The sequence below is a fragment of the Ziziphus jujuba genome, chromosome 7, assembly GCF_031755915.1.
Source record: "Ziziphus jujuba cultivar Dongzao chromosome 7, ASM3175591v1".
Lineage (NCBI taxonomy): Eukaryota > Viridiplantae > Streptophyta > Magnoliopsida > Rosales > Rhamnaceae > Ziziphus > Ziziphus jujuba.
The window spans coordinates 2166695-2190791 of NC_083385.1; the positions used below are offsets into that span (position 1 = coordinate 2166695).

Below are 24097 nucleotides of genomic sequence, written 5' to 3' on the forward strand. Positions count from 1 at the left end.
AGAGAGAGAGAGATAGAGAGAGAGAGAGAGGTCCATTAATTCTTTCCCTCCTTGAACTAAAAAAGCTATCCCCACACTATAAACACTCATATCTCTCTGCATGCCCCTATACATGTATGTATATGTCCTGTTCTCTGGAAAAACCGTTGGGCCTTTCTGGCTGTTATATCGCTTTCCTTCTCTTCATTACGAGGCCGGCCCCTAGCTCTCAACTCTTCCCTCATTAACTCATGTTTTTGTGGCTATAACTGTTTTTATTATTAATTATATTAACTATTATTATTATTATTTCTCTCTTTTTTAAAAATATTGTACCTTTTCACTGCATCATTATATGAGGGCAAAGTTAATATAGAGCCTTATCTGCCAACCTGTAATCCCGAATAAGGCCATGCCTTTAGTTTCTTTATTCGCAATTCACTTTATATATACCACTGCTGCGTTGAAATAAAGCAATCCAAACAATTAAATACTACAACTCCTTTATTTAGAATCAATAACTCTATATATACTCATGTTCGTGTATCATCACAAACAAATCTACGAGAACTCCTTTTTCTTATGTTCTTAATCGTAATTTTATGTATATTATATATCTGCTTTTTTGTTTTTTTTTTTTTTTTTTGGGATGGAATACTATATATTTGGTTTGCATATGAATAAAGTCTGCAAGTTCTACTTGAAGATGAAACTCTTGTTGGGGTTTTATTTATTTATTTTATCCATTTTTTGCAGCCATATTTTAATACTGAGATTCATATTTAGACCGATAAGAAAACTGAAATACATAATTAAATACAGAACCAGAAAAAGTCTCCCCATTAAGTATCATTTGGAATATATACTTATTCCCTTCAGATGTTGATTGTTTTCCGCTCTCTTAGCAATCCTATATATATACTTTTTATGCCCACCACAATTTTAATTTTATTTCAATTAATTTAATTAATTTTTTTTTTTTTCAATTTCCTATAGCGTATAAAGGAGTCCCTATATGTATGTGTGTGTGTATATATATATATATATATATATATTTGCCTTTCAGGACTTTATTCACTCCTAGTTCCTAGAGCTTTGCAAAGCTAGCAGTTTACATAAAACTCACCAAACTCTATTTCAGAGCCTTTTCTTTGCTAACCCATTTCAACAACTTTCCTAGCACCTTTGCTAGCTGTTGGGAGAAAGAGGAGGGTGAGGATGTGGGGATGCATATTCTACCTTGTAATGATAACACAAAAAGTACATTATGGAAAGTATAAAATTTCAGCATATATATGTAATTAATAGCTAGGTAAAAGTAAAAAAATTCAATTCTTGATATCACAGACACATGAAGATGCTGTTTGTGGCTAGGAAAGCCTAGAAACCTACCCCTAATTTGTATCTTATTTTGATGGCTATGTTGATGATAATGCAGGGATAATGAATTTGATCGAGGACGACTATTATGCAAGATAGTGGTGGTCCAAATTCCAAATCAAAAATATACATACAGAATGCTAAACAGAGTGGATGTGGATCCCAGAACAAAATATACACATATTTGTATAATGTATAATTAATATTTTCCTGCCTTTATTTTTTTATTTTATTTTATTTTCCCTTCCTTTGTTTTTTTCCTAGAAAAAAGTGTATGCTAACCTATTTATAGCCGTACGGAGAGTGGAAGGAGAAAAAAAAAAAAAAATCCATGGACAAATACACCTTCTCGTCCCCATTACCATGCACCTTACAGCACTTGTTTCAAAGCATATGTTTCTTCTTTTCTGTGGGTATACTGTTGTTGCAGCAGGGACATTACAGTAAGCAGAAAGCCAAAGCTAAAGCATTATATGGGAGAAGAGAGAGAGACAGAAAGAGAGAGGGGTTTGGCACAGAATGGACCGCCGACCACCTGATAATTGAAGATGAATTAGGGAGATTGATAGATATATAGTGATGATGATTAATGTGAGAGAGAGAGAGAGAGAGAAAGAAAGCGTGCTCCACATGCATTTGAAAAGCGGGTTTGGAGTGTTGATGAGTAGTGGGGCAGTACATTGCTGTTCATACAGATGACTAATTTTGCCCTTTGACATTTGCATGTGATCGGGTCGATACCGTCCACATCAAATGGTTCATGTTCAACGTCTTTCTTTAACTTCAAGTTCTTTTCCAACTACAACACTAGAAAACCCACCCCCTCCCTTCCCCCCCTTGGTTTTTATCCCCAGATAATCTGTCTGTACTGCTACTCCACAAAAAATGGACTTATTTTTTTTACCATATTAATTACCTTAAGAGGACAAAACTCTCAGGAAAAAAAAGAAAAAAAAAAGAAAAGAAAAAAAAAAAAACAAACAAACAAACAAATTAATTCACAACTTTTTTTTTAGTACTTTTCAAGCCGAATATTATATAAAAGTTCTTTAAAAAAGAAGCAATTAAGGGGCTTGCTTTAATTGTTTCAAATTCTTTCATTTCTCCATTGGTTATTTTTGTTTGAGCGATTGGTAAGGTTTTAAACCACCATAAACTGATTTGATATTTTGTAGCTTCGGTGTTGCCTACCATAAAATCATTGGTAAAACATCTATAATAGTGAAATAACTGGGCTTGTTGAGAATGCAGGTGCACGGGCCTGGGAGACGATCTGTTGTAGGGAATGGGCTTAGATCCAATTGAATTTGCACTAAGGGGCCTAAAATTGTTACCTATTAGTTGCTTGAAATGAGTCGGCCCATTTCAATTAGAAAGAAGCAAATCTTAACTTATGGGCTTCTTGGGTTAGCTCATGTTTGGATTTTGGAATTTCTACCAAGGAGCATATAAAATCAGTCAAATGGCAACGTCGTCTTTTTGTTTTGTTTTGTTTTTTTTTTTTTTTTTTTTTTTTTGAATATCTTTTTATTCTGAGCTTATTATTTATTTTAGAAAAAAATCCTGCAAGATCATCATTAAATTGAATTTTGCTTAAAAAAAAATAATTAATTAAAGAAAAAAAATATTATTGTTAAAAAGAAAATAAAAATAGAAATATTACTAGGAAGGAACGAAAATTAAGAAGGGTAAATGGGATACAACTAACAAACCAACCAGTCAGTCATCATTACCCAATGGTGGGACTGTGGATCCCATAGGAAAAAAAAGAAAAATCTGATAGGATAAAAATCTTCAGTCTGATCTTGTGAATAATTTTTTTTTTTTTTTTTTTTTGGGTTCCATGTTAGAATAAATCATATCGAACGGTTGCCGTACTTGCATCAAGTTTGACTTTGAGAAAGATATCTGTCTTTCTAATTACACGAGAAGAATCCCCTTAGATTCCAATTCCATAAATCCACCGACCACTGTCCGACGTCCACGTTGGAGTGGTAAGTTGCGAAGCAGTTGGTCCAAAAATCCTACGTTATCGCTGTCTGAAAAAGTTGACAGCGACTAGACGGGACGGTCACTGAAAGGAAATATGAAATCAAATACGTGGCGATAATTAATTGGGAGGTGAAGGTTTTACTCTAAGTGTAGCCGTTACAGTAAAGCTTCGGAAGTTGGAAGCCGTCGGGTTATGGGTGGGTTAAAACTTTAATAGTTAAAACAAACTCTTATGGGGCTGGGCAGATCGACCATGGATTTATTCATTTATTTATTTATTTTTTTTTTTATATAATTTTATCTTTTTTTTTCTGTTGTAAGTTGCAATAACGTGGTCTGCTTTTCTGTTTTCCGACCCATTTAATGAAAATAATAAAAAGAAGGAAAGAGAAGGGAAAAAGAAAAAAGAAAGTAAAAATCAAAGCCTTTTTCTCCTTGGTTTGGGGCTTTCAAGTCTCTCTCAGGTAGAGAAGCTCCATGTTCCTGTAACTACTGACAGTTGCTGCTCATTCCTTCATTACTCAGGTGTTATTTTGCACTACAGGTGCTAGTGATGACTGCTTAAATTCTACTAAACATTCTGAGGCACAGTATAATAAAGATGGAAGCCAACAATCTCTTGATTCTAGACGAGTGTCATCATGCTGTGAAGAAACATCCATATTCTTTGGTGATCTTTGAGTTCTATCATACAACTCCAAAGGAGAAGAGACCTTCTGTTTCTGCATATTTAGGTAGGAATTTGTTCTGTTTCCGATCATCATGAAAGCATGGTGCAGTAATGTGGACAATTGCTTGTTTTTATAAGAATATGTACAATCTCAATATTACGAGGTCTGTTGTTAATATTTCTCTTTCGTATCAAGTTTTATGACTGACTAACACTTTGTTAATGCTGTGACTCATGTTTAATTCATATTGCAGCATTTCATACACCATGATATCAAATCTTTTATTCCTTGCTTGTTCAGAGACCCTTTGTTATCTATCGCTCGGACAAAAAACCAGATGACGAGCAAAATCCTAATGGTGATGATGGTGAACCGACTGATTCTGAAAATGAACTATGCAATATGATTCTGGAGGTGAGAATAAGCGTGCTTTATGAACATTTTCAACCAATTAAATTAGCATGGATTTATGCATGGAAAGTGTATCTATACCTTTCACTTATTTGGTTTATGATTTGTAATCCAGGTATGTGATCACTCAGATGTGAATCTCAATTCGGTCCTTGGGCCTCCACAACCATGGAATGAGGACCCCTCTGCAAAGCAGCAAGTTAATTTTCCCCATCCCAATGGCTCTGGCAATGCCTCGAATGAGTTGCAACGGCCGTCTGAAGCTGATGAATTCGTGAGTTCGCTTTTAGTTGGCGATAATGAATACTTCCAGCAGGATCCAATAGACCCTGTTTCTAATGTCTCCAGCAACCCATCACCATTTTAAGCTCATGAAGACCATGGACAGGTAAAGTGATACTGTCCATTCGCTATTGGAGTGAAGAATTCTTCATTCCAATAGCCAATGACCACTTTATTAAGCATGATGCAATAAAATTTAAATTAGTCTAGTCCATGTAACCTAGCATCTCAAACAGGCCCTGAGAATATCATAAGGAGCCTTATGATAGTGTGCCTCTCAATTGCATTATTACAATGCTTTTGGTGATATTCTCCAATAGAAAAACTGAAATATCTCAAGGGAAAATGAAAGTTTGGGAAGTATTGAGCACAGGTCAAACAATAACTCCTTAAAAGGAAATGTCTGAAGATCAAAGGACTTAAATTGAAAATATTAGAAGACTAAATTAGTCTAGTTGAAAGCATTCGGAGACTATATAGTCTTGGTTGACTTGAAATTGTGAGACTATAGTCTTAGTTGAAAGCACAAGGTGAGACAATCAAGTTGCAGACCTGATGGTTCGAACACTATAGTCTTAGTTGAAAGCACAAGGTGAGACAATCAAGTTGCAGACCTGATGGTTCGAACCCTTTATTTGGAATCTGGTGCTAGACAGTAGACCATTACCAACCAAAAAAAAAAAAAAAAACAAAAGCAAAACAAAAAACAAAACAAAAAAAAAGGAAAAAAAACACAAAAAAAAGGAAAAAAAAAAAAAAAGGCAAACAAAGAAAGAGGAAAAGGGAAAAAAAAACAAAAAAACAGAAAAAAAAAAAACAAAAACAAAAAACAACAAGCAAAAAACCAAAAAAAAAAAAAGCAAAAAAAAGGAAAAAAAAAACAAAAAAACAGAAAAAAAAAGAAGCAAAAAAAAACAAAAAACCCCAAAAAAAAAACTAAAAAACTAAAAAAAAAACCCAAAAAAACTAAGAAACAAAAAACAAAAAACAAAATTTTAAAAACTGAAAAACTAAAAGTAAAAAAAAAAAGAAAAAAAAGAAAAAAAAAAGAAAAAAAAAAAAAGGGAGTATAGGCAATTAATATTATGGGTTGTAACTTGTAATGCTACTCCAGTTGGTTACATGTCTTTGCATATTTTTAGTAATTTATCACCACAATACACAAATTGTGTAACGTGGTGATGAAATAGCTAGGATATGTTAGCGTTCTTTCATTTCACTGACCAGGGATTAGCTTCATTTGAAGTCTTACAATATTGTAGCGTTAATTGAGAGTTGTTTTGAACCTTAATGATGAATGAGAAATACATGTACATATTATCTTCATTCGTTCAAGTTTGTTTCTTTTAAAGCTGCTGTGCTCATGTAGTATTTGGATTGCTAATAGGCGTTCTTTCTCTGAGCAATTGAAAAAGGAAATGAAAATATAAAAATGGCGTGAGAGAGGCTCGAACTCTCAACCTCAGGATGTTATAAGACCTACGCTCTAGGCAACTGTGCTTCTATGCCTTTAGTTACAAACAACGTGAAAGGTTTTCTATCAAATAATATTGATGCTTCAAAATAACATCATACCAAAGTTGTTCCATTGACTCTGAAAATTTCTCATCACTTTACATCGAAAGAAATTGGATTCAGAAAGAAGCAATGAAAGAAAGAAAATGGAAGTTGAAATGTCAGCTAATAGACTGATTAAATTCCACTATGCATACTTTTGTTTTCATTAATCAAGCAAACGCATAATTCAATCACAAATTTTAAAGCATTCTACTCAAACAATAGAGGCCCTTCCTGTAATAAGTTTTTTTACAGAACATAAAATCTGAATAATGCGACTATTTAAGTGGAAGAAAGAAGTTTGGAAAACAAAATTTTGTTAGTGCACAGGAGCAGATAGACATACATCTACTTATCGTTGACTCAGTAATCACTGGTTCATCAAAGACAAAAGAATAGAAATGTTATTACTAATTAATGATAGTAATTAGTGATATTCCACGTCATAGGACTACAAAATGCTTCAACCAGCTAACAGTAACAAATACTGAAAATTAACTAGTAAAAATTGACAAGTAATCTTTGTACATGTTTATAAATTGTTAAGGTATTTTCTTTCAGCAGTTCGATGTTAGATTAAGCAATGAATATTTTTATCAAATCTACAGGAATTCTACAACCACCAGTTTGTTTTCAAGAAATTAAAACATTCAAGGACTTGATTTCTTTAATTCAAATTTTGATAGAACAGAATTTAATCGTTAGATATCTTGTCTTAAATTTAAAAGCATCAAAACAAAGAGGTGAAAGGAAAGAACAGGAACAGGAACAGATTATAAACAATGTTGTACATCTGCAAATGCTGTATCAACTGACCTTTCAATGCGACAGTGTTAGCTGATACAACAAATAAATCAATAATGAAAACCACAGAAGATGGAAATTCCCAAACCTGTAGAATACATACATAACATTAGATATATACTGAGTTTACCACATGGTATACCGCAGGGTACATGATCAGATATGGAAACCATACCATCATAGCCAAAAAAAATAACTTGGAAGTAACTTGAAATAAGGATTGCTAGCAGAATTTCTTTGTATCTGTTCAAGTATAAACTAAATCATACATATACAATACAAGTAAAAGTGTGAACAAAATGTGTAACATAAGCAACTCTAAGAAGCCATTTTCACATCCGGTACTGCAGTTCTACTAGGAGACAATATATCGCAATCCGGTTCTTCTTCTTGAATAGGAGAGTACTCCATGTTTACACCAAATTGTCCAAGGCTTTGTACCGGTAGAGTACTAATACCAGTATTTGTGCCATGGCGGCCAACGGCTACAGATTCAATCACACTGGAACAATCTTTCTACCACCATTACCACCACCACCACAAACCCTTTGAACTTCCTCAACCTTCAAAACGAATGCTACTCCACAAAAAATGGACTCTATTTTTTTATTTTTTTATTTTTTACTATATTAATTACCTTAAGAGGACAAAACTCTGAGAAAAAATGAAAATAGTAATAATTCACAACTTCTTTTTAGTCCTTTTCAAGCCGAATATTATCTAAAAGTTCTTTAAAAGAGAAGCAATTAAGTGGTTTGCTTTAATTGTTTCAAATTCTTTAATTTCTCCATCGGTTATTTTTGTCTGAGCAATTGGTAAGGTTTTAAACCACCATAAACTGATTTGATATTTTTTAGCTTTGGTGTTGCCGACCATAAAATCAATGGTAAAACATCTATAATAATGAAATAACTGCAAAAAAAAAAAAAACTGGGCTAGTTGACAATGCCTGTGCACGGGCCTGGGAGACATACTGTTGTAGGGAATGGGCTTAGATCCAATTGAATTTGCACTCGGGGCCTAAAATTTTTACGTATTGTTTGCTTGAAATGAGTCGACCCATTTCAATCAGAAAGAAACGAATCTTAACCTATGGGCTTCTTGGGTTAAGCTCATGTTTGGATTTTGGAATTTCTACCAAGGAGTACATAAATCAGTCAAATGGCAACGTCGTCTTTTTGTTCTTTTTTTTTTTTTTTTTTTTTTTGATAAGGAATATCTTTTTAGTCTATGAGCTTATTATTTATTTTAAAAAAATTTCTGTAAGATCATCATTAAATTGCATTCTACCAAAAAATAAAATAAAATAAAATTAATTAAAGAGAAAAATATATTATTGTTAAAAAGAAAACAGAAATAGATATATTACTAGGAAGGAACGAAAATTAAGAAGGGTATTAAATGGGATACAACTAACAAACCAACCGGTCAGTCATCACTGGCCAATGGTGGGACTGTGGATCCCACATGAAAAAAGAAAATCTGATAGGATAAAAATATTCAGTCTGATCTTGGAATAGTTTTTTTTTTTTTTTTTGGTTTCCATGTGAGAATAAATCATATCGAACGGTTGCCGTACTTCCATCAAGTTTGACTTTGAGAAAGATATCTATCTTTCTAATTACACGAGAAGAATCCCCTTAGATTCGAGTTCCATAAATCCACCGACCACTGTCCGACGTCCACATTGGGGTGGTAAGTTGCAAGGCAGTTGGTCCAAAAATCCTACGTTATTGCTGTCTGAAAAAGTTGACAGCGACTAGACGGGACGGTCACTGAAAGGAAATATGCACGCAAATACGTGGCGATAAGTAATTGGGAGGTGAAGGTTTTTACACTAAGTGTAGCCGTTAACTTGGGGAAGCCGTTGGGTTATGGGTGGGTCAAAACTTATAGTTAAAATAAACTCTCATGAGTCATGGGGCGGGGCGGATCGACCATGGATTTATTCATTTTATTCATTTATTTATTTTTTAATAATTCTGTCTTATTTTTTCTGTTGTAAGTTTTAACGTGGTTTACTTTTCTGTTTTCCGACCCATTTAATGAAAATAATAAAAAAAGAAAAAGGAAAGAGAAGGGAAAAAAAGGAAAAAAATCAAAGCCTTTTTTCTCCTTGGTTTGGGGCTTTCAAGTCTCTCTCAGGTAGAGAAGCTAAGGAGGAAGGCGGAGCAAGTAGAAGCACGGCGTGTCTGTGATACTGGAGGTGATCCCGGTGGTCAGTCAAAGAAAGCATAGTACGCTTTGATAGATAGACCCCTGGAATCCATTTCAGATTCGCACACACACTCAAAAAAAAAAAAACCCAAAAAAAAAAAAAATCTTGTTCATAATAGTCTCTCTCTAAAAGGGTTTTCCTTTTTATACAAAATTTAAATACACCGCTTCAATCTCACTCCTTCTGATTCACCAAAAACCCTCTCTTTACGTTTTCGGTTATTTATTTATTTATTTTTTTTGGGGTGGGATTCATCGTCTTGCAGCCTCTGCACTTTCTTCTCTGTACTCTCTTTTATTTTCAGCGTTTCCATTTTATTTCTCTTTTTTTTTTTAATTTTTTTTTAATTTTTATTTGGTAGAGAAAGTTCTTCTTTCTTGCCCACAATCTTTCTCTGTTTGTTATAATTTTATACAAATTCTCATTTTTCCTCCTTTATTTTAATTTTTTTGGGTCTCTGAACGCAGGTTTTCCTCCTGCTAACACTTTTCTCGCTCAGTTCTTATTTTGATCAGATTTTTGATAAGATAAAGAAAGTTAACTATTATTTTTTATTTTCCTTTCAATTCTTTGTCAAGAAATATATCTATACATAAAAATAGTTTGATGTCTGAGAAAATATAGCTATTACTACCGGTAGTGATAGTAGATATCGCATTAAGATTATCAGTATTCGTTATGGCGGATGAAGCTAGGGTTTCAAACAACCCTATACCTATTCGTTCCTTGGGTACGGAGGAGGTGAGACCTTCTTACTGGCTAGACGCTTGCGAAGATATTTCCTGCGACCTAATCGGCGGTTTGGTGGATTTCGGTGATACTTCAATTGCGCCCGACTCCACGGCAAACCGCGAAGCTGAAAATTGCAATCAGGAGGAGGACGGACTTGTTAACGATTTCTTCGGAGGGCTGGATCACATTCTCGATAGTATAAAAAATGGAGCTGGACTTCCTTCGCTGCAGGACTTCAATAGCCTTGCTGATACTATTACTCCTACGGCCTTTGGCAATGGGACACGAAGTTGCAGCGTCGGGGAAGCTTGCTTACAGAATGGTGGGGCGTCAGGGATTTCCAAGGCCGTGGTGCAGGTTGAGGGCTCGATTGCCGCACCTAATGGTACCATTACCAACCAAAATGGTGGCCGGAATTCCGAGTTTAATGGTGAAGCTGGCCGTGGGATTAAGTTGGTCAATGGAAATGGGGAACACAAGCAGCATCGCCGCCAGCACGAGGTTAGTGAAAATGGACTTCAGAAGTATGAGAACGTGAATCCCAATGAGGTTGTTGCGAGGGGAAGAGATGTGGAAAGTGATGAAAGATGCAGCATGAGAGCTCGATATGGCAACTGCAAGAACGATAAGTATTGCTTGGGAAGAGGACAATATCATCCCAGGGAGAGGGAAAGGGAAAGGGAAAGATGCTTTAGCAGGAAAAGGCCGCGCGATTTGGACGATATTGATAGGAGGGATAGGGACTATGTTAGGAGAAAAGAGCATTACAGTAACAATAGAAGGGATGGAAGAGACAGGGATTGGAGGGATAGGGAACCAAAGGGTTATTGGGAGAGGGATAAGTCAGGGTCCAATGAGATGGTTTTCCGCATTGGTAGCTATGAAGGTGATAGGCATAGAGAGGGGAAGGTAGCTAATGATAAAAACCAGGAATGCAATGGAAAAGCAGAGAATAAACCTGAAGAACCTAAAGAAACAATACCTGAGGAGCAGGCCCGGAAATATCAATTGGACGTCCTTGAACAAGCTAAGAACAAAAACACTATAGCTTTCCTTGAAACAGGGGCTGGGAAGACACTCATTGCTGTCCTCCTCATCAGGAGCCTTTTCAATGATTTGCAAAAGCAAAACAAGAAGTTGCTAGCTGTATTTCTAGTACCTAAGGTTCCACTTGTTTATCAGGTAACATTTACATGGACATGATTGAGGAGCCCAGTATTCTGTTTACCAACTTAATCTTTAGTGGTATCTATTTACTGCAAACTGGATGGACATTAATGTCGTGCTTGTGTAATTTTTGCAGCAAGCAGAAGCTATACGTGAGCGAACTGGCTATCAAGTGGGCCATTATTGTGGTGAAATGGGTCAAGATTTCTGGGATTCTCGAAGATGGCAGCGAGAGTTCGATTCAAAGCAGGTAGTGTTTAAAAGTATTTGTTCAACGTGATACGTGATCTATGAGTATGTTTTGCCATTTCTCTGATGTTTTCAGTATTCCTATGTATAGTTTTTCTATTCAGCTGCTAGCTGCTACTGTTTTAATATACTTCTCTTGATACAATTTCCTCATTTCACTTTGGTCTTGCTTTTTTCTTTTCTAATGATTATCTGCAATATGTTCTTGTTATTTATTTACTGTCTCCTAAATTGCGAAGCCTTTTAACTTCAGTTGTAGGAAATATCTTAGACTATTTGTCGGCCCTATGGAACTTTATCTTGTTGGGCTTAGTTCTTATTCCTAATCTAGTAACATTAAAAGATAAGATATTTTTTTAGGTTTACATGTGCATTAATTAATTCCTTTTAGTGAAAATTACATTCATTGCCTTTAGAATCTTCATTTATTTAACATTATAAAATCATCACTCACATACAGCATTGAAGGAATGCTACCTAATTCTGGATGATAGAGGAAGAGAAAATGTTTTATCTTTTCAAAACTAGATAAAAGCAATTATCATATTTATGCTTTTTTGTTTCTCTGAATGAATATGGCCCGTAAGATTGGAATCATAAAGGCTACACCTGGGTGGTGTGAAGAGCTTATTGTATGTGCACTCCACATATGTTAAGTGGACTTCCATTTTGAGATGTTTATTCAGTTTTTTTTTTTTTTTTTTTTTTTTTTTGTTTTAATTCAATATATCTTTTTATTTATTGTTATCTTTTGTTTGACTCCCATCTCGATGGTCCTGTAACTACTCACTGTTGCTGCTCATTCCTTCATTACTCAGTTGTTATTTTGAACAGGTGCTAGTTATGACAGCTCAAATTCTACTAAACATTCTGAGGCACAGTATAATAAAGATGGAAGCCATAAATCTCTTGATTCTAGACGAGTGTCATCATGCTGTGAAGAAACATCCATATTCTTTGGTGATGTCTGAGTTCTATCATACAACTCCAAAGGAGAAGAGACCTTCTGTATTTGGAATGACTGCTTCTCCTGTTAACTTAAAGGGTATTATTCTTTTTCAAGCTTGAGCAGTTAGATTTTGTTTACACTACACTGGTCTTTTTATCATCTTTTGAAGCTGTTGTCTCCCATGAAAGGAGCATCCCATCTGTAGACACTTTGGACTTGATCAGTCACAATTCTTTTTTTTCTTGGCAATGTTTGAATTATAACATGTTGCTGCAACTGAAGATTATGTTCTATTCAGGTGTTTCCAACCAAGTAGATTGTGCAATAAAGATTCGTAATCTTGAAAGCAAACTAGATTCCATAGTTTGCACTGTAAAAGACCGTAAAGAGCTGGAAAAACATGTTCCAATGCCCTCGGAAAGAGTAGTGGAGTATGACAAAGCAGCTACCTTATGGTCCCTTCACGAACAGATAAAACAAATGGAAATTGAAGTTGAAGAAGCTGCAAAGGCTAGCTCTAGAAGAAGTAAATGGCAATTTATGGGAGCCAGAGATGCTGGGGCCAAGGAAGAGATGCGACAAGTTTATGGTGTGTCAGAAAGAACAGAAAGTGATGGGGCAGTTAATTTAATTCAAAAGTTAAGAGCCGTCAATTATGCTCTTGGTGAATTGGGTCAGTGGTGTGCATACAAGGTAACCTTTTTGCTTTAGTTTTTTGGTGACCATCTTAACATAGATTCTAATTTGATGTCTTGTGGCCAACTGTGTAAATAAATTGCAAAGATTGCTTAGTCTATTTTTTGGTAGGTTGCACTATCTTTCTTGACGGCTTTACAAAATGATGAGAGGGCAAATTACCAGCTAGATGTCAAGTTTCAAGAATCCTACCTGAGTAAAGCTGTATCTCTCTTGCAATGCCATTTATCAGAAGGAGCTGTTTCCGACAAGGAAACAAAAGTTACAAACTCAGAGAATGAAGTCCCTGAAGAGGGAAGTGCCCCTGATGACATTGAGGAGGGAGAGCTTCCTGACAGTCATGGTGAGTGTGTTTGTTGACCATTGTTTACTGCTTAAATAGAAAAAGATCCTAACAGTTGGCTAGCTCATATTGTTTTGAAAAACAAAAGAGACTTTTTTTTTGAAATGGCAAGTGGAAAATTCAGAAAGTGGTTTTTCCCTTTAATTACATTAAAATAGATGTGACTGGTCCTTCCAACTTGGGGAATGGCAGGTCAAAAAACGGAACATAATTTGGTTTAGGTTATGTAGTGCAAGAGTGTGTTCTTCCGCTTATCTGCAGATGTAATCCTACTTACTTAAAAAACTGCACTTGAAATGCTTTTTGTCTATCATGTATTATTAATAGCCTTAATAGTTGCTAGTTGCATGGTAAAAGTTTGCCCTCACATAGGTGAGCCATAGCTTAAGGATGGCTGCAAACATCATGCATTGGCTTGTTCTTCTTTCTATTCTCTGTCTCCTGAGTTTATTATTGAATCTATAATTACCTTGGCTTTCCTTAGTCAACTGATCTGCTTGTGTTGTGTAGTTGTCTCAGGTGGGGAGCATGTGGATGTGATTATAGGAGCCGCTGTAGCTGATGGAAAAGTGACCCCAAAGGTGCAGTCACTAATTAAAATACTTCTTACATATCAGCACACTGAAGATTTTCGTGCAATCATCTTTGTTGAGCGAGTTGTGTCAGCTTTGGTTCTTCCTAAGGTTCTATCTGATTAGACTTTGTTTTCTCCTTTCCTTAATAATTAGTTCCCCTTTTGATTTCCTTACTATATATTATCATGTTTTTCCAAGCATGCAGGTCTTTGCAGAGCTTCCGTCTCTGAGTTTTGTTAAGTGTGCAAGTTTGATTGGTCATAACAATAGTCAGGAAATGCGGAGTTGCCAAATGCAGGACACAATTGCGAAATTCCGGGATGGCCGTGTATGTTTATATGTGTTTCTGGCTTGCTGAATCATGCAGAGGACAAAATTCTGATATGCCAGGTGTTCCTCATCTTAAAAGTTCTGCTTGTTTTGTAGGTTACATTGTTAGTTGCCACTAGTGTTGCTGAGGAAGGACTTGATATTCGGCAATGTAATGTTGTTATTCGCTTTGACCTTGCAAAAACTGTTTTGGCTTACATTCAGTCTAGGGGCCGTGCAAGAAAGCCTGGGTCGGATTACATCTTGATGGTTGAGAGGTACTTAATTTCATGGTTTTAATTTCATGGGTTTAATATTGTCACTATTTTAGTCATTGTATGGTTATGGTGTGTCAGATAATGATAGATAATTAACTTTCTTTTCTTTATGTTTTTCATGGGATCTGAATTTGGAAGTGGCATAAGTAATTTTCTTTGTTTTTAGGGGAAATCTGTCCCATGAAGCCTTCTTAAGGAATGCCAGGAATAGTGAGGAGACTTTACGTAAAGAAGCAATTGAGAGAACTGACCTGAGTACTCTAAAGGACACTTCAAGGCTAATTTCAGTGGATTTAACACCGGGTACAATGTATCAGGTGGAGACAACAGGTGCTGTTGTGAGCTTAAACTCTGCTGTTGGACTCATCCATTTCTACTGCTCTCAGCTGCCTAGTGATAGGTATTTTTTTTTTTTTCCAAGAAATATTTCTGCTTTAATGTTAAAGAATATTGTGTTATTTAGTAGCATTTTATGCAAATTTTAGGTATTCAATACTTCGTCCCGAGTTTGTTATGGTGAGGCATGAGAAGCCAGGAGGTCCCACTGAATATTCATGCAAGCTTCAACTTCCTTGCAATGCGCCATTTGAGACCCTTGAGGGTCCTATATGCAGTTCAATGCGCCTTGCTCAACAGGCATGCTACCACTTCATCATAATTATGCTAGCTTCACCTCATTGTCATACTAGAATTTTAACTTAGTTTCTTCTTAGTTGTGCAGGCTGTATGCTTGGCTGCTTGCAAGAAGCTCCATGAGATGGGAGCATTTACTGACATGCTCTTGCCAGACAAGGGAAGTGGGGAAGAAATAGAAAAGGTAGATCAGAATGATGAAGGAGATCCACTTCCTGGGACTGCTAGGCACAGAGAGTTCTATCCTGAAGGTGTAGCTAATATTCTCCAGGTTAGTTCATTCTGATTGGCATATGCTTTAGATTGTCTACTTGCAACTTTTAGGTATATGGGCTAGGTACAATAATTTTATTGCCATAGTATTCAATTGCGCATCTTATAGAACAATTTAAACTGCAGTTGCTGGGTTAAACATAATATACAATTAACAGATGCTGTGTGATCCAATTATTTTAAGATGTGTCTAGTATTAAGATTTTTTGATAATCAATTATGGATAATCAATTATGGACTACAGTGAAAAAAAATAAAATAAAATAAAATTGTTGCCTTCTTTTCCCTGGAAAATTGATATCTACTCTCTTTGCTGTTACAGGGTGAATGGATCTTATATGGAAGAGATGTTTGTGACAATTCCAAACTGCTTCGTCTCTACATGTATGCAGTGAAATGTGTAAACATAGGCTCTTCTAAAGATCCATTCTTGACTCAGGTTTCAGAATTTGCTGTGCTTTTTGGCAATGAGCTGGATGCAGAGGTAGATTTTCATTTTCATTTGCATCTTGGGTGCAGTAATAATTTCTTTTCACTTTAACCGTGTTTTCCGCTGATAGGTCTTATCGATGTCGATGGATCTATTTATCGCTCGAACCATGACTACAAAGTCTTCTCTTGTCTTCAGGGGGTCAATAGATATCACACAGAATGAGGTTAAGTGTTTTCTTTACCCTATAGGAATCTGTTTGCTTTAAATGAGTACTTTATTGATTGGTTTTTAGCCACTGATACTTGAATAATACTTATGAACAGTTGGCATCCCTTAAGAGTTTTCATGTACGATTGATGAGCATTGTACTGGATGTGGATGTTGAACCTTCCACCACTCCTTGGGATCCTGCAAAGGCATATTTGTTTGTCCCTATGGTTGGCGATAATTCTGTAGATCCTATTAGGGAAATTGACTGGGATCTGGTTAAAAAAATAATTAATACAGATGCATGGTGCAATCCCCTTCAAAGAGCTCGACCAGATGTTTACCTTGGCACAAATGAACGAACATTAGGGGGAGATAGAAGGGAGTATGGGTTTGGGAAATTGCGTAATGGCATGGCTTTTGGGCAGAAATCCCATCCCACATATGGGATTAGAGGAGCTGTGGCACAATATGATGTTGTGAAGGCTTCCGGACTGGTTCCTAATCGGAATGCCCTTGAAATGCAAAGGCATGTGGATTTGTCCAAAGGCAAACTGATGATGGCGGATACTTGTACCACTGCAGAAGATTTGGTTGGGAAAATTGTAACTGCTGCTCACTCAGGGAAAAGGTTTTATGTAGATTCAATACGCTATGATATGACTGCAGAGAACTCTTTCCCAAGGAAGGAAGGCTATCTTGGCCCTCTGGAGTACAGCTCATATGCTGATTACTACAAGCAAAAGTATACGCACATTGACTTCTCAAAGTTATTTTTTGTATTTAGTTCCTTTGGCTTGTTTTATAGTTTTTGCTTAATATGTTTTTGATTCCAGTTAGTAGGTTGTACAGCAAACGCACATCACAAGCTACTTATACTCTGTGAAGGAGACGATCACTATTGTCATGTGAAAATTGAGTGGGCTTCTCCAAACGGTGTTCCACTCATTTTCCAGTGGCAATATGGTTGATCCTTATAGATTTGATAAGCTTGTTCTTTTCGTATTGCATGGTGCGTCTAACCATTGGTTCTTTTTAAATAGGTATGGAGTTGAGTTAGCGTATAAGCGACAGCCTCTTATAAGAGGACGAGGTGTCTCGTACTGTAAGAATCTTCTGTCTCCTCGATTTGAACATGCTGAAGGTAATGTTTTCCACCTGTTCTGCTAAATCTATTTGCTTCATGTTCTTGTAATTTCTTGAGCAAATGGAGCAGTATTTTTTTTTAGGTGAATCTGAGGAGACTCTTGACAAAACATACTATGTATTTCTTCCTCCTGAGTTGTGTTTAGTACACCCACTGCCTGGATCACTTGTTCGTGGAGCCCAGCGATTACCCTCAATAATGAGGAGGGTTGAAAGCATGCTTCTTGCTGTGCAGCTCAGGGATGTAATCAACTACCCTGTCCCTGCTTCAAAGGTATTTTATCATCTCAGATTGTTGATTTGAACTGGTTAACAACTGTTCATTAAATAGGTGCCTCTTTTTTATAACAGATCTTGGAAGCCTTGACTGCTGCTTCATGCCAGGAGACATTTTGCTATGAAAGAGCAGAGCTTCTGGGTGATGCTTACCTGAAATGGGTAGTTAGTAGATTTCTTTTTCTTAAATACCCTCAAAAACATGAAGGTCAGCTTACTAGAATGAGGCAACAAATGGTGAGCAATATGGTTCTATATCATTATGCTTTGAGTAAAGGACTTCAATCATATATCCAAGCAGATCGCTATGCTCCATCTCGATGGGCTGCTCCTGGGGTGTTGCCTGTCTTTGATGAGGATATCAAAGATGGAGAATCATCCTTATTTGATCAGGAGAGATCACTTGCTGATACTGTACATCAAACAGATCATCCGGGAGATGGATATGAGGATGATGAAATGGAGGATGGTGAGCTTGAGAGCGATTCTAGTTCTTACAGAGTTCTATCAAGCAAGACACTTGCAGATGTTGTTGAAGCACTTATTGGGGTTTATTACGTAGAAGGTGGGAAGCATGCTGCTAAACACCTTATGAAATGGATTGGAATTGAGGTAGAGTTTGATCCTGATGAAATAGGATGCTCAACAAAGCCATCCTATGTTCCAGAGAGTATACTTAGGAGTGTCAGCTTTGATGCCTTGGAAGGTGCTTTAAACATAAGGTTTAAAGAGAGGGGCCTGTTGGTGGAAGCCATTACCCATGCTTCCCGACCATCTTCTGGAGTATCCTGCTATCAACGATTGGAGTTTGTTGGTGATGCAGTCTTAGATCATCTCATTACAAGGCATTTGTTCTTCACATACACAAATCTGCCTCCAGGCCGGTTGACTGACCTGAGAGCTGCTGCTGTAAACAATGAAAATTTTGCACGTGTAGCTGTGAAACATAATCTCCATATGCACCTTCGCCATGGCTCAAATGCCCTTGAAAGACAGGTTTTCTATTTTGTTCTTAGCAATTAATTTTCTTATGGTTGGATAGGAAGCTGATGGCATTCCATAGTTAAATTTGGAATTGACTAGTTTTGGGGTATTGGATTCTCTCTGCAGATTCGAGATTTTGTGAAGGAAGTTCAATCCGAATTGTCAAAGCCAGGGTTCAACTCTTTTGGTCTGGGAGATTGCAAAGCTCCAAAAGTTCTTGGTGACATTGTTGAATCTATTGCGGGTGCTGTATTTCTTGACAGTGGCCATGATACTGCTGTTGTCTGGAGGGTTAGCCTCAAGGCCCTCAATTTATTTATTTATTTATTATTATTATTATTTTTTTGTGGGTAGTAAATGAATAAGCGATGTTGTTATTAGGTGTTTCAACCTCTGTTGCATCCAATGGTTACTCCGGAGACACTCCCAATGCATCCTGTGCGTGAGCTGCAAGAGCGATGTCAGCAACAGGCAGAAGGGTTAGAATATAAAGCCACTCGAAGTGGCAATTTAGCCACAGTTGAAGTGTTCATTGATGGTGTCCAGGTAGGAGTTGCTCAGAATCCACAGAAAAAGATGGCACAGAAACTAGCAGCGAGGAATGCACTTGCTGCATTGAAAGCGAAGGAGAGTGCAGAAGCAAAAGACAAGGATGATGATGATGATGATACTGGGAAGAAGAAAAAGAATGGCAGCCAAACATTTACAAGACAAACGTTGAATGATATATGCTTACGTCGAAATTGGCCCATGCCATTCTATCGGTAAGAAAGAAATTGTTGTAATTTGGCTAAATTTTATATTAAAGAAGTTAGTTTTGAGTTTTGAGTTTGATGTTGAATTTACAATTTGGGTTTGTTTTGTAGGTGTGTGAATGAGGGTGGACCTGCACATGCCAAGAGATTCACGTTTGCTGTACGTGTGAATACGACTGACCGGGGCTGGACCGATGAGTGTGTGGGAGAGCCTATGCCAAGTGTCAAGAAGGCCAAGGACTCTGCCGCAGTTCTTCTCTTGGAACTTTTAAATAAGTTGTACTCATCATGATTATCTCATGTCGTGTTCTAATGTTTAACATTAAATAATAATAATAATAATAATAATATTTAAATAAATATAATTTTATCATATCAAATAAAAAGGAAAATGGTTTCAGGCTGCATTAAGTAGCATTTTTATGAAGATATTTTTCTATTTTATAGATTAGATAAAGCATTTGTTATTTTGTAACAATCATTTAAACAAAGAGAAAAAAAGAAGAAGAATAAAACATGGTTAACAAGTTTTTCTTCATGGCAAAGTCCAATAACAAAATTAAAAATGTCTAAAACAAACTTATGAAACTATGGAAACGCTTACTTTATAAAGCATTTTTTAAAATAATTTTCCGAATTTTTATCTGTCTTTTGATTGTGTACAACTATATAAATATAATTATTGGAAAAAAAAAAACTGTATAAATATCTCCTTTTTGGGTTGGTGTATAAATATAACTCAACCTTGCAATTATAAAATTTCTTATTTTAATTAGAACCAGCAAAAAATTTAATACAAGGATTATTTCTTTGCATGAAGAATTGCTCTTATTTCAGGATAAAAGAAAAAAAAAAAATGCTCTTATTTCTTTGAGCCGTTGGAAAATTCCTGTAACAAAAACCTTGAAAAAATAAAATCTTATTAGGATCTCCCTTCCACGGCGTCTTTTTTATTCATTTGTTTATTTTTTGGGCTTTTTTCCAAGATCATATCACCATGATGCTCAGCGTCTATCATAACTCATAATTGAAAATTCTTTTATCTCTCTTGTGCGAAAATATCTAAATAAAAATATAATTATAATAGCAATAATGGAGGAAATAAAATAAACGCCTGAGACAATTTTATTGCGGGGAAATTTGAGGAGCATGACATTTACTGTGAGAATCTAAAAGGTTCCAGGATTGATCAAAGCAAAGTGGTAATGGTAATATCATATATGTAAAATTAAGAAGAAATATCCACTTGCATCATTCCTACTTTCTTGATGATGAACCAAACAGGGATTCTCAATCATCCAAATTGCAGAAAAATAAAAATAAAAATAAAATATTTAAAATTTCTTAAAAAAAGAAAAAAGAAAAAAAAAAAGAAACATGTTCCACCAAATGGTTGCTTAAAAGGACTTATTTGTAAATAAATAGAATATGGCTCCTCCTGGTGGATCTCTGTCTACCTCCTCAAAGTGTGCAGAATGTACTCAGCATATAGGTCCCTGCCACCAAAATTAACATAATTTTTTCTCATTAATTTTTATTATTTGAATATTAAATATATTTCTTGCTTCCTAATGAACACGCAGCATAAAGGTCCCTGCCATCAAAATTAACATAATATAAATTTTTCTCATTAATTTTATGTTTGAATATTAAAAATTTCTTACTTCATGATCAATATTCCTCCTTTCCAAACAATTTTTTTTTTTTTTTTTTAACTCTCAAAAGAATGCACTTACATTGAGTACTGGATGGCTTCCAGGGCAGTGGTACTGGGTAAAAAATCGTTCACAGCAACTTCTTTGTTCTCATTCTTCTTGTCTGTGAGACATTAAGAATAACAAAGCCTTAATTTCTCATTCACCACCATAATTCCTCAACAATGTAAAATAATAATAGAATAATCTTACAGTCTTCAAAGAAGCGACGAATCTCTGAAAGGCGGTGAGGGGCGAGCTCTTTAATGTCAGTATAGTGCTTATACTCTGGATCATCAGCGCATACAGCAATGATCTTATCATCTTTCTCTCCCTTTAAAAAAGCACCAAAAAAAATGAAGTTATTGCAAAAGTTGGAAGCAAGAAAGTGGCAAAGACTTGTATTTGCTATTGAGCTACATAGAGTACCTGGTCAATCATGGGCATCAGTCCTATGGCCTTGGCTCGCAGAAAACAACCAGGAAGAACTGGTTCCTATCCAAATCATAAATCCAGATTCATTTACAGAGTTACACCAGAAGAAAGCTTTCAGATGCAGATTTTGAACTTACTGGTAAAAATTGATTTTGTGATGCATCGTTTGGGAAATTATCTATACATAAGCTAGTTATCAGTCTTAAGAATGTTCTGCAAGTACAATCAAGATCTGTTGTTCTTTGATAATATGTGGGGAATCCATCATCAGTATGGCAATTAGATAATGTCAAAAGTATTTATCTATGAAGATTCACAGGTGAACTATAGCATAATTTTTTAAATTTTCTTCGTCATGTCTCCATGGAATGTAAGTAAAAATAAATTTCATTGAAAGGATGTATGATATTATACATTTATAACAACTCACCTGCATGAGAATCAAAACATCCAGTGGATCATTGTCTTCACACAATGTGCGAGGGATGAAACCATAATTATGAGGATAGACTACTGATGAATACAGAATTCGATCAACCTGAGAAATTATTCAAACAGTGAGAACAATCTTCATTTAAAATGACCAAGATTCTATGGTAGAAAGTACAACTTAAATTTCCTTTTTGTCCAAGTAATCCTTTTTAGCATGTACCTAGAAGTTTGCTTCAACATATGGCCAAAATAAGAAGGGATACCTATCAAGAACTAAGATTATGAGCTCCATTTTTTTAGGAAAAATGTGAATTTTTCATACCTTGATGAGTCCTGTTTTCTTGTCAAGTTCATATTTGACCTTGCTACCTTTAGTTATCTCAACCACCTATAACATTGCAATAAAAAATTCAACAAGTTAATGAAAATTAGGCCATTATGTTGCATATTGCCTCCGTGGACAAGTTTTATTTATTTTTTTTTTTTTAAAAGGTGTCTATGTTCATTCTAAAAGTTAAATTGACAACTTACACAGTTGAAAATATGTGGAGCCGTAGGTCCTGTAAAGAATATTTGCATCATTATTAGTTAATTTATTTCCACCAATATGCAAAAGGAAAGAGGCATATTATACCAAGAAAATTAAATATGATTAAATTATAAAAATACCAATCTCAAGATCATGCCAAGGATGTGCAGCAACTGATCTCCTTGACAAAGATGAGAGAATCCTCTCATTCAACCGTGGAACAGTGCTGCGATTAGCATCTTTTTCTTTTTCTTTATCGTCACTCATCTTTAACTGTAAAGGCAACAGATGTAAATATTGATAAATCATGCCAGAATAAAAACAGAGTTTAAAAAATTGTTTTCTGAATTTATGGAAAGTAAAACTTTATCGGTGATCGTTAATAGATCATAGATGTTGAAACTAATGATTTGATAAGCATCCCATTTTAGAATCCCCATATCAGAAGCCCTCAATACTCGAACATTTTGGCAATAACATTGTTTTGTACGGTAAAAACATCGATCTTCAATGTGGTTATAACTTTTACATTTGAAAGTAAATATCAAGAAAACACCTAACATGGTGCTCGGTGAAAATTGTATATGCACAGTGATAAAACCATAAAAGTAAAAGAAGGTATAAATCCACTTTTACATTTGTATGGTACTTTCTTTTTCATTTTTTTTTTTTCCAACCCTTCAAAAATTTTAATTTTGAAGAAGGTCTGTTGCAGAGTTGCAGCCTGAAAACTTCTCAACCTCCAATCTCATATAAGGCAGCATCATAAACAAAATTGCATGTGGAGATTGAGAAACAGTATTCACTTGTCAAACCAGAACCAGAACATCCAAAGTTGATTCAAAGTGCCTTTTAAAACTAAACCCAATACCAGAAAAGGACTTGATTACAATATTCAACAGGATTTACATGTATGAAAAGAGAATAGAAACAAAATAAAAACGATCTAACACAGAGAAGAGAAAGACGGAAGTACCTTAAAGGTTGGTGTAGGATTGAAAGAAAAAAACGAAGTAGGAAAAGATGTTTTCAGTGAAGTATTTTACCCTGCAAGTTAGTCTATGGGGGAATCAAATATATAGTAGGTGGGTTTGGGAAAAAGGTTACGAAACAGAGGGTTGGTCAAAACACCTTTCATGGAGAGAAGATAGCTGCCAGGCCCATCTGTCTTGCTGAACCTTCAAAGTTCGTTATTTTTTTATGTCAATGTAGGAAAAACAAAACATGTCCAATTCATTCATTGCCATATTTTCATTGCATTTAAATTTGTGGTCCTAGTTTAAAATCTAGGATTAATTTGCTAATTAAAGCAGCATCAAATGAAAATAATAAGCGCCTTGTATGTCCAAGCAAAAAAAAAAAAAAGCGCTTTGTATGACTTCTTTTAATCGGCTCCTGGCACTTTGAGAAACGAGCTAGATGAGAGAATTTTATTTTATTTATTTATTTATTATTATTATTATTATTTATTTATTTTTATTTTTTTTGCTTTTTGGGTTTTTGGCTTTTTAAGAATCTTTACCAAGATCTTCCTTTTCTGAAGTTCTTCAATTGCTATTTGAGATATGTGTGTTTTCTGAAAATCATTACCAAGATCTTTTTGCTTTTTTATTTTTATCTTAAGAATCTTTACCAAAGAGCTTCTTCGCTGCATGCTTTTATTGCCACTTTCCATTTGCATTTTTAAGAATCTGTACCAAAATCATTT

General features: G+C 35.4%; 2 protein-coding genes and 1 long non-coding RNA gene across 5 annotated transcripts; 2 read left to right on the forward strand and 1 right to left on the reverse strand.

The window, feature by feature from the left end:
- Positions 1-3663: 3663 nt before the first annotated feature.
- Positions 3664-5392, forward strand: LOC125423910 (uncharacterized). 2 transcript variants are annotated; one of them, XR_009639745.1, is made up of 3 exons: positions 3664-4085; positions 4276-4436; positions 4549-5392. It is a non-coding gene; the product is annotated as an uncharacterized LOC125423910 (long non-coding RNA). The 2 variants fall into 2 exon arrangements; XR_009639744.1 differs by having other exon boundaries at positions 3670-4085; positions 4323-4436.
- A 3725-nt stretch (positions 5393-9117) lies between these two features.
- On the forward strand, positions 9118-19706 carry LOC107423843 (endoribonuclease Dicer homolog 1). Its single transcript, XM_016033486.4, has 20 exons — positions 9118-11208; positions 11330-11443; positions 12277-12487; positions 12690-13084; positions 13199-13430; positions 13941-14113; positions 14211-14333; positions 14432-14592; positions 14759-14992; positions 15078-15228; positions 15314-15496; positions 15821-15982; positions 16059-16154; positions 16255-16883; positions 17182-17282; positions 17368-17558; positions 17636-18556; positions 18671-18835; positions 18926-19308; positions 19411-19706. The coding sequence occupies exons 1-20, from the start codon at positions 9973-9975 to the stop codon at positions 19589-19591; spliced, it is 6042 nt and encodes a 2013-aa protein (XP_015888972.2). The 5' UTR covers positions 9118-9972; the 3' UTR covers positions 19592-19706.
- Positions 19707-20484: 778 nt separating this feature from the next.
- LOC107423819 (soluble inorganic pyrophosphatase 1) lies at positions 20485-23679 on the reverse strand. 2 transcript variants are annotated; one of them, XM_060818765.1, is made up of 10 exons: positions 23521-23676; positions 23366-23448; positions 22530-22662; positions 22392-22420; positions 22183-22248; positions 21859-21966; positions 21423-21488; positions 21207-21327; positions 21036-21117; positions 20485-20795 (listed from the first exon to the last, which is right to left on the reverse strand). In XM_060818765.1, the coding sequence occupies exons 3-10, from the start codon at positions 22654-22656 to the stop codon at positions 20753-20755; spliced, it is 642 nt and encodes a 213-aa protein (XP_060674748.1). In that variant the 5' UTR covers positions 22657-22662; positions 23366-23448; positions 23521-23676; the 3' UTR covers positions 20485-20752. The 2 variants fall into 2 exon arrangements, with proteins under 2 accessions (XP_060674748.1, XP_048335350.2); XM_048479393.2 differs by having other exon boundaries at positions 23366-23679.
- Between the last annotated feature and the right edge of the window lie 418 nt (positions 23680-24097).

Coding starts and splice junctions, on each gene's coding strand:
- LOC107423843 (XM_016033486.4), top strand. CDS start 9,973: ATGGCGGATGAAGCTAGGGTTTCAAACAACCCTATACCTATTCGTTCC. Junction 11,444..12,276: donor GAGAGTTCGATTCAAAGCAG/GTAGTGTTTAAA, acceptor TATTTTGAACAG/GTGCTAGTTATGACAGCTCA. Junction 16,155..16,254: donor TAGATATCACACAGAATGAG/GTTAAGTGTTTT, acceptor ACTTATGAACAG/TTGGCATCCCTTAAGAGTTT.
- LOC107423819 (XM_048479393.2), bottom strand. CDS start 22,656: ATGAGTGACGATAAAGAAAAAGAAAAAGATGCTAATCGCAGCACTGTT. Junction 21,967..22,182: donor AGAAAACAGGACTCATCAAG/GTATGAAAAATT, acceptor ATAATTTCTCAG/GTTGATCGAATTCTGTATTC. Junction 21,118..21,206: donor TCGTCGCTTCTTTGAAGACT/GTAAGATTATTC, acceptor AATGTCTCACAG/ACAAGAAGAATGAGAACAAA.